The sequence below is a fragment of the Salvelinus alpinus genome, chromosome 11 (genome assembly GCF_045679555.1).
Source record: "Salvelinus alpinus chromosome 11, SLU_Salpinus.1, whole genome shotgun sequence".
Classification (NCBI taxonomy): domain Eukaryota; kingdom Metazoa; phylum Chordata; class Actinopteri; order Salmoniformes; family Salmonidae; genus Salvelinus; species Salvelinus alpinus.
In genome coordinates, this window is record NC_092096.1 from 31,756,520 (window position 1) to 31,766,631 (window position 10,112).

Genomic DNA, 10,112 nt, shown 5'->3' on the forward strand with positions numbered 1-10,112 from the left:
ATATTAGGAGTTTAGGAGCTCCTCCAGGTTTCTGTTGATACCAGTGCAAATAGTGTCCATTGCTGTTACTGTATACAGCACTGCTGGTCTTACAGCTGAGACTGACTGAGTGACCCACTGAAACAGCTTTCACTGCAGGAGTCTGGGTCACTGTGACCTGGCCTCTGGACTCTGAAACAGAGATGCTATGTATTTTTAGAATGTAATTGTTCATTCATTTGTCCAGTACTGTATAAAATAATGACTTTATATTGTTAGGGTAATTTTCTGTAAATTATATCACCTTGAAAGCAGAGGGCAAGTGTCCAGATGAAGATGGTGATAGAAGTCATGGTTGTTGTGGGTTCTGTTGTCATGAAGGACAGCTCTCAGTCATGAAGTGTTAAACTCACAAGGCTATAAACACTACCAGAGCACTGAAGCATGTGCTGGCTATGCAAAGTCTCCTCTCTATGCAAATGATGTTCCGAGGAACAGCTAACACCATCAATGAATGCTGAGAACAGAATTTGTTTCAAAGGCTATCTCACCATGGTATCTAAAAATAACATATGAGTAAGCAAAAAGTAGGTGCCTGTGCTTCTAGAATTCAAGTGGCTTCTTATTGTGAGGCTCTGCTACAGACAATCTGTTGAGGATAAAATAGGATTTGGTCTCAATCTCTCCCCAGTGGTTCGAGCTGGTAACAACAGAAACCTCAGTGTTTCGGTGAACCTAGATAGATGTTAAAACACATTAAGAGAAAGATATACCACAGTAACAGAAATGATACAGTAGCCAAACAGCAAATCAAACCCCACAAAAAGGAATTTAATCTAAAGTGACTCACTGGAAAAAATGCCTAAAAGCACAGAGTTTACTAAAACACAAATTTACATAAAATATACAAATATAGAGCCTTTTGTTTGGCAAATAATAACGAAAAAAATCTAGATGTTCAGAATGTCATGTGGTTTTGACCAATTCTCGTTAGAGGATTCACTCAATCCAATCCCTTTAAAATATGTTGCTTCGTTAAGTTCAGTGAATAGGTCCTTATGTCACAACACGTGCACTTATAGTGAAATACATGACAAAAAACATTCTGTCCATTACACTTAGATTTAAGCACCGATACAAAGGTTAGTTACGTGTCTGTTTTCCGACAAAGAAAAAGTGGGATGGATGTTGAGTCTCTTCAGCAATATCCAACATAGCAACACTGCCTCTTTGATAGAATACAGTACCTCTCCGAAAACAACGCAGGAGACAGGAGACACAGGTCATTGTAATTGTTTATACACCTCTTTTCCAGAAGTCATTGTTGAGTCATTGCATCTTTCCTGTGGCTCTACAAAACTGTCTTCAGATGACACTAATGCTTCCTCGTGGTCAGATTGGAATAATACTCAGGTTCAGTTGCGTCGTCCTCGTCTGACACTGCTCTGCTGTTTTCATGAAGCCCTGGTCAGCCATCATTTGAGAGATCTCTGTATAAATGTGTTCCAGTTCAGTGTTTCCCCTCAGGACCTCTTGGATTCTGTCACTGCCCCACATGTCAAGGAGGGCTTCAGTCTCCTCAATGCTCCAGGGGAGATCTAGTTCCCACGGTGATGGACAGCTGCCTGATTCTGGAGAGACTGAAAAAAAAAAATGTAAACAAAGGCCCAACGTTGATAGTATAACGTAAAAACAGTATTTACTATACAGAGATTAGGAGATTGTTTCTTTACCTGTTCCTTGGACTTGCCCACCTGGGACCTCTCCCATGTCTGTGGCGCCGTTTGATTCCTCAGCCAGAGAGTCACAGGATAGATACTTGTTCCCGAATATTTGCACAAACTGATCGTAGAATTTGCACTCCACTTCTTCCCCTCCAATCCTGGGAAAATAGAACATAACATTTGGTTGTTGATGCAATGCTTATTCCTCATATCTGGTTAGTAATGAGCTTTGCTTATCTAACATGAGCATGGCAAACATCTGGCCATGAATACACAACTGTTCCATCAGTATGGAGTCTTCGTAATCAATTCACAATTATAAATAGTGGGTATCAATTTCAAATCCATATCTTTTCCCCCCATGGCTTACTGTTTGCTCTCGCAGAACTGGCGGAAGTTGGCCTTTAGCCGCTTCACTCTAGACTGGCACTGTTCGGCTGTCCTCAGGTAGCCCTCGTTGGCCATGGCCTGAGAGATCTCAGTGAAAATGTGTCTGTTTTTGGTGCAGCCCTTCAGATCCTCCTGGACCTCGTCACTCCCCCAGATACTGAGGAGGACCTGGGTCTCACTGTCGCTCCAGGGGAACTTGGAGCCGTCAGTTAAAGGACGGCTAGCTGAAGACAAAGACACCCAATGAACACATTGTTTACAATGGGAAGGGGGTTAGTTGAAGTAAGACAACTCATAGAACATTTAAAGGTATGGTACGGCTTTGCTTTACCTTTCCTTTGGTCAACTTCAAGTGTAGACTCCCAGACAGCAGCTTCCTCATTGTCTAACGAATCTTCGGCCGAACTGTCAACGTTGAGCTCCCTTGAGAAAATCTCCTCCATCTGGTCGTAGAACTTACATTCCCTTCTGAGGAAAGGGAAGATTAGACAATTTAATTTCAGTTGAATCATCATATCCTCTGACCACATGTACTATGTAACAATAAGAGTGATAAAAACAAAACTGCAATTACATTGTTTACTAATGTGATGAAATTAAGTAAAGCATTGATTTGTTGACTTAAAGATATTGCATCAATTTATATCCGATGATGTGGTGTAATTTATAAAGTAAATAACTAGACACGAAATGGTAGTTATAAATCCTTTGCATTCACTTGTCATGATGGAAGCTGGCCTTGAGTCGCTTGATGCGGGTGTGGCACTGCTCAGCCGTCCTGATGAACCCCTGGGCCGTCATCCTCCGTGAGATGTATTCAAACACGTGTCTGTTCTTCAAGCAGCCGCGGAGGGAGAGCTGCACATGGTCCTCACCCCAGACCTCCAGCAGAGCCTGGGTCTCCCGATCGGACCAGGGCATCTTTCTGCTGGACTCCGCCACAGCGTAACTGACTGAGCCCTGGCCTTCAAAAAAATATGTTTTTGGGAGGCTTTAGGTGGCTACTAAGTACATTTTTGAAGATTGATTATGACTAGGGTCACGATTTTACCTGACCAAGATAAACAACTGTTGGCACTGACACAGGAAAAACACAGGGCCCTAATTACATTAGACTTCAAGGGTAAGGATAATGAGGAGGCACCATACCCGTTTCCTGATCTGGTTCCTCAGTGGGATTTGGATTGAAGTCATCACACAAATCAACAATCTCTGCATTGAGGGAGAGCGTGTCGTTGCCTAGCACCGGCTCCAGGAACCTGTAGTATCTGAAGAGTAAGGGCTCCCCTCCGTTTCTGTAGGTACGACCAGAGGTAGAGGGAGGTGGAGAACAATGGGAGGTGAAGGGTTCATTTGTAACAGGTCCCAATTTAGGCACCATGACTCGCCTTACCCACAAATAATCTGTGCTTTCCACTTACGTCCTGCTGTGGAGACACCGTCGGTAGGTTTTCCTCAGTCGCTTAATCCTCGAGTGGCACTGCTCAGCCGTTTTGAAGTGCCCCATGGTGGCCAGCTTCTCTGCTATGTTGGCGAAAATGTGCCCGTTGCGGACGCAACCTCGGAGGCTCGCCTGGACCTCCTCGTTCCCCCACAGCTCAATGAGGGCCAGCGTCTCTGGCTCTGACCATGGGGTGTGTCTCATCCCATCAGCACCTGCTCCGGGAGACATATACATTGGAAACATCCAGTGTCTTCAGTGTTAACAGATAACTGTCTGTATTACCACCGTACCTGTGTCCTGGTCTACTGTTTGATCGTCTCTTTCATCATACTCATCAATGGAGGCCGCTTCATGCCCAAGTATTCGCTCCAACTGATTGTAGAACTTGTATTCCAGTCCCTTTCTTCCACATCTAAGAAGACCAGACAGAAAAGGAAGCCATTTAAAAAATTGAGATGCAGAATTGTGGCTATGGGTTAGATTATACACTTATTTGTATGTTTCTGCAAATGAAAATCAACATAAAGGGTCCAATTTAAACCCGTTTTGTACACACATACTTTTTCCTGTCGTAGCACTGACGGAAGTTGTTCCTCATGGACTTGACTTTCCAACGACACTGCTCTGGGGTCTTGGAGTACCCTTGGTCATGCATCTTTTCTGATATGTCCATGTAGATGGGGCCGTTGTGGACAAAGTCTCTCAGCACCCTCTGAACCTCGTCCTCCCCCCAGATGTCAATGAGGGCCAGGGTCTCAGGATCCGACCACGAGCCTGGTGTGATCCTCTCAGAAGTGGTGTAGTTGTCCGCTTCTGTAGACTCTAAATACAAAACAGCCCAATAACATGAAAGTGTCCCTGTTAAGACTTGGCAAAGGAACTTGTGTTGAAGGGACAGCAACTACAGTAGAACCAGTAGTTAAATACATAACAAACAGGGTTCAATCTGACATAGCCATGCTGGGTGTCATTAGAAAGTTTGCATAGTTTGAAATGAGCTGAACTCTTACCTTGAAGTGAGTCACTGTTTGATTCCTCTGATATGTCAATGGTCAAGTCTGTCACCACTGTGCTGGTAGAGGGAGGCTGCCTCTCAAGTATTTGATCTAAAATATTGTAAAACTTAAAATCAACCTGCTCAGATCCAGATGAACTAGGAAGAGCACAGGTAGAGAGAGATTGCAAAATTAGAATCAAATCTGTAATCCAATTCACATTAGCAACATGACAAATGTATCAATAATAGAAGCTGAAATGCAATGACTACCTGATGGTTTCCTGGCACTGCCGATAGCTGGCTTTCAATCGCTTTATCCTGGTGTGGCACTGCTCTGCAGTTCTGTAATAACCACGGATGTTGAGCTTTTCCGAAATCTCTGAGTATATGTGACCATTGTGAGGGCAGCGCTTCAGGTTCTGCTGCACAGTGTCGTCTCCCCAGAGCTCCAGGAGGATCACCGTCTCGCTGTCCACCCAGGGGATCTTCTTCCTGTCCTCTGGCACGCCCACTACAGCCTCTGGATGGATCAGAGTCAAAGGGAAAGAGTGTGTGAGAAAGATTGGCCCAATCCCAAACCATCCACTCACCCTTATCCCTAAAACCTTGCTGACTTCGTATCACAGATATCAAAGAATGAGTCAGATATGCTAGGTTGAGTTTCTTCCCAGTCCTTCAAGTTGATCTTATTATAGTTTAGTAGTGAAAGAGGAACTGGTTAACCAGTAGAGAATGTGACCATACCCCTCTCCTGGGAAGAGTAAACAGAGCACTCGTTGTCTGCTGACCATGCTTCTCTAGACTCCATGTCAAGACAGTTTTCTGACACCTCCACGTATGAGGGAAGCTCATTCCCCAGTATTCTCTCCAGTAGGTCATAGAATTTGCATTCTACTTGCTCTCTGCCTTTCATGCTGCGTTTGGGGAAAGACAACAAAGCACATTTTCAAAACAAATCATTTTTCTGGCTCACATAGACAAAATGTAAGGCATCACAGGATATCAACCAAGAATGTAAAAGCCCGAGCATAGATCCATGTGGGACTCCCAATGCACAAAGAAAATGATTGTTAAACTATAACTGACATACTTGTTCTCGTAGCACTGTCGGAAACTCCGTTTCAGTCTTTTAACCCTCGTCTGGCACTGCTCTGCAGTCCGGATAAAGCCCTGGGCAGACATCTTTTGGGATATCACAGCAAAAATGTGCCCATTTCTATGCATACCCCTCAATTCCCTCTGCATTTTGTCATCTCCCCATATGTTGATTAGGGTGAGGGTCTCCAAGTCTGTCCAGGGAACACTTCTGGTTCCTTGAGTGGAAATAGAGACAAACACAAGAGCAGTGATCACTGATTATTAATCACTTGATTGATTTAGATGAATCACATTGCACATTCCAAATGTAAAATCAGCTGTATTAATATTCAAGCAGGATGACCGCTTTATAAAGTGGAGGGCAACATGCTGCATGCAAACACACATTAGTCCCTTTCCCAAGAGCCAATATTATGTGATTTACCAAGAAAGGCACAATCGGACCATACCCATCTCTTCTAGACCAGAATGGCCAGGGAACTCCCAATCATCAGTGTCTTCTAGCTGGTCATCTGTCACCTCTTCAACATCATAGGTGACCTCAGGAACCGTTAAGGGGGACACATTCCCAAGTATTCGCTCTAGCTGGTCATAAAATTTACACTCCACTCTGTATATAGGGAATGGTTTCAGTGTGAGAATATAGACAAGCACATTCCAGGGATATTGTCCATAACAAACAAAAATATAGAATAATTATAAATTATAAAGTATATATATATATTGCAAATGTTCTTCTGTAATGTACTCACTTCTGCTGGAGAGACTGACGAAAGCTGTTCTTCAATCGTTTGATCCTGGTCTGACACTGCTCTACAGTTCTCATGTAGCCTCTCTCAGACATGTTTTTGGAAATGAGAGTGAACACGTGGCGATTTTTGACACAGCCTTTCAGAACTCGCTGCACAGAGTCTTTTCCCCAAATGTCTATGAGGTTTAGAGTCTCATCATCCGACCAAGGGACTTTGGTGTCAATCGTCATGGGATAGGCAGCACCTTGGGGTTCTGGACACAAAAGGGTAAGTAAAACTGTTATGCATTTTCTTTTACCATGTACTGTATTTCACATTTCATTCAGAATGAACAGAGATTCCACACCTGTGTATTCTCCCCATATCGAGATGAGAGGAGAGTCACTAGAAGATTCGATATTCACTGGAGAATCACTGTAAAAGAGGAACACAGCAATGTACATAAAGCAGATTTAAAATTCCCTCCCCAAGGGGGAATGGAAAAATGGAATGACATCAAAGGCATGCAGGGAGACACCAATATGAGCTACTTCAATATCAGTTCTTACTGAAACAGAGGTGAATCTGCTTGTCGTTTCCGGGGAACCTCCGAACTGTCGCTCATTTTCCTCTTCGAGGGCAGAGTCTGCCCTCTCCTACTCTCATTTGCTGAAAATGATGTTCCCTCCTCCACAATTTCATCTGTTTCAATTCTGTCCCTCTGTTCATTTCGCTTCTGTCTTGTTCTCTCAGATATCCTCCTCTTGCCAGTCTCCAGATTTGATTGGTCAATGGGAATCTCAATAATCTCTTCTTTATTTGGATGGTTTGAGATTGGTGTGGCCTCTTGCAGGTGTTTTTGAGTATGTTTGTCAGCAGTAGTCCCCAGTTTTGTGACCGGAGGGAGAGACAGAGAGGAGAGGATGCAGTCGTTCATAGGTAAAGAGCAAATGTCTGAGAGAAATAGAGAATGAGGCTTAGTAAATCACTGCGACTTCTCACCCGTTTAGTTACAGTCAAATAATACATTTATAATCAAAGCAAAGTGATACAGTAGCAAAGATCATTACTCATTAGTCATAATTATCTACTAAGCCAGCCTTACCTTTTACGTCAACGTGTCCAAGATTTCTGTGATGTTCAATTAAAGCCTTCATTTGCTCTGGCGGAGTCGCTGATTGCAAACACTCATCCAGAACTGAGGGGGCTCCATCAAGCCATGACACCATCTGAGAAAGAGCCCTTAGTCATTAGCAGTGGTAGGTCATTAGCAGTGGTAGGTTAAATTTTAATACAATACATGCTGTATTCTGAAGGCTAACTGAAGGCGATAGTCAAGGTGCGTATGTGAAATAAAATGTTGAGTTCAATGGTAGCACCTGTGCAAAGTCTGGTACAGGCAGCAGCTCCTCCAGTCTGGAGAGGAACTCCCACAGGAGAATCTCCAGTGCTGTGTCATACTTCTGGCCGTACTGTACTGGGAACACCTCCTGGGGGAGTTAGAAGACATAGAAAAAAATGGAACCGTGAGTGAGAGGGGGGAGGGAGAGAGAGAGAGAGAGAGAGAGAAAATGAGGGAGAGTGTCATCATCTCACCAGGAAGAAGTGCTCTTTCACACCTGGGTCTTGTAGCAGGGTTTGGACCAGCTCCAAGAAATTGGCCCCGGAGTTTTCTACTTGTGCATCAGTCACCTGTAACATGCACACACACCGCGGGAGATGAATTACCCAAACTATGTGTGTATTTCTTCCTATTGATTAAATGTATTTTATGCACATGAGGCTGCTGAGGGGAGAACGGCTCATAATAATTGCTGGAATAAAGTGAATGGAATAACACATGGTAACCATGTGTTTGATACCATTCAATTTATGCCATTTCAGACATTACTATGAGCCCGTTCTCCCCAATTAAGGTGCCACCAGCCGCCTGTGGGTTAATGTGCATAGTAAATCACCCACACAGTGGTCCCTGGGTGTAGTAATGGAAGCTTTGATTCTGTCCAGGTGGGGCTGGATGGTCTCAGGGTCGACTTGGTGATCACCACGACACAACTCCAGAACCAGCTATGGTCACAAAAAAAGTATTTCAACGCTATCATCTGCGCTCTTGATACACTATCACCAGTGCGCTACTGGTTTACTGGTTCAACTATCAACCACTGTTCGACAGATTGGAGGAAACTAATATGGTTGTTAGCAATAGCTAAATGTACAAAAATAAACTACATTTCAGTCACTAAACAAATCCATCTGCAGAAACCCATGCACACACATCCACACACGTGCTAACCCTGGCTCTCAGTCCCAGGATGAGTTGGGCCCTCTGCCGGTAACTCAGCAGCTCTGGAACCATCTCTGTCACCGAGGTGACAAACTCCTCCAGCATCCCATAATGCATGACAAGTCCTTTCTGCACAACTTGCCACATAGCAGCTGACAGAAGTTGCAGGGGTGGGGCCAAAAGCCGTAAATAAGAAATTGATAGAAGGGGATCTGTGAGAGAGAAATAATTATACTCACACATTAAAAACACTACTAAGATCTACCAGCTCATTGGGTATTTGCTGTTTCAAAGACATTACGTCATAGGACTGACTGGCCAACATTAGTGTAAGGGAGCCCTCTACTGGCCCTTCAAGACAAAAACAATGCCACATTATTTATTTAGCCACCCCATGCTTATACTGTAATTTGAGAATATGAATTAGTAGTGAGCCTGTGTTTAGTGAACATATGGGACACGTAATCTTAATTTTTGCCTTTAAAAATTGCACATAGCCTAAACTAAATATGAGCAGCAGGATAAACGTTCACGAGGATGGCACCAAAATGCAGATTCATTACAGACTCAACTCAATAATGCTGCATTCAGGTCGGCACGAGGAAACTCGGAAAGTTCCACTATATACACGCTGTATATAAAGCAATGATCGCAAACAGATGTGTATAAGAAACGTAGGCCAAACACTGCCCAGGTGGTGAAAGAAAATCATTATTTCAATAGTCACGCACCTTTGTAATTTTCTGTACGGCTTCTTTCCATTGCTTGTTTCCAATTTTCAAAAAATATCCGACAGTGTCGCAAATATATCTAAATAACAATGTTATTTAGCTTGTGGTAGTAGTGTCAACGCAAACCAAAATGCTCTGACGCTATCTTGGTCAAATGTGGATGTATTTCTAATAAAAAACGTGCAGAATTATCATAATCATTCTGCAGGACGAAGTAGATATCTTTGCGCGCATAAATCATTCAGGAATATTAGGAGAGACTGCTTCCCTCAGTTTGAACCTGGATGACCGAAAACAAAGATTCTGGTCTAATCCGCTTTAGTCCGGATCACATGAAGCCTGATTCCCCCAATGGTTGTGGAGAACCACAATAGCCCGATTTTGCTAATGAAGGCCACTAGGCGGAGTCACCGCCACTTCCGGGTTGATTTTAAGGCCTATGGAGATATAGGCCAAAACAGCCATATAGTTATCCATATATCATGTATCCATATTTATCCATATAATCATCCATATATGGCTAATCCCCTTTAAACAATCAGTTGTGTGTGTGAATTACACCCATGACACTCGAGGGGGGGGGGGGGGGGGGGGGTGTCCATTTACAAACTGTGATACTGTATTTACTGTCTTTGTTTTGGCCTTCTCCCTAAATTTCGTTTTTCTTTCATCACAACTGAGGAGGAAGGGTGTAGCCACAGCAACATTGCCAGTCTTCAGGGGACGCTTGCGAA

At 43.5% G+C, this 10,112-nt stretch overlaps 1 protein-coding gene across 1 annotated transcript; it reads right to left on the minus strand.

Moving 5' to 3' along the window:
• Nucleotides 1-784: 784 nt before the first annotated feature.
• Nucleotides 785-9,740, minus strand: LOC139533984 (uncharacterized). Its single transcript, XM_071332556.1, has 23 exons — nt 9,379-9,740; nt 8,657-8,859; nt 8,326-8,430; nt 7,960-8,055; nt 7,743-7,853; nt 7,469-7,592; nt 6,933-7,317; nt 6,731-6,798; nt 6,385-6,637; nt 6,082-6,242; nt 5,625-5,847; nt 5,279-5,448; nt 4,805-5,054; nt 4,548-4,690; nt 4,098-4,359; nt 3,828-3,949; nt 3,515-3,749; nt 3,243-3,388; nt 2,812-3,058; nt 2,425-2,561; nt 2,074-2,317; nt 1,713-1,861; nt 785-1,619 (listed from the first exon to the last, which is right to left on the minus strand). Exons 1-23 carry the CDS (start codon nt 9,407-9,409, stop codon nt 1,372-1,374), a joined length of 4,113 nt encoding a protein of 1,370 aa, XP_071188657.1. The 5' UTR covers nt 9,410-9,740; the 3' UTR covers nt 785-1,371.
• Nucleotides 9,741-10,112: the final 372 nt, after the last annotated feature.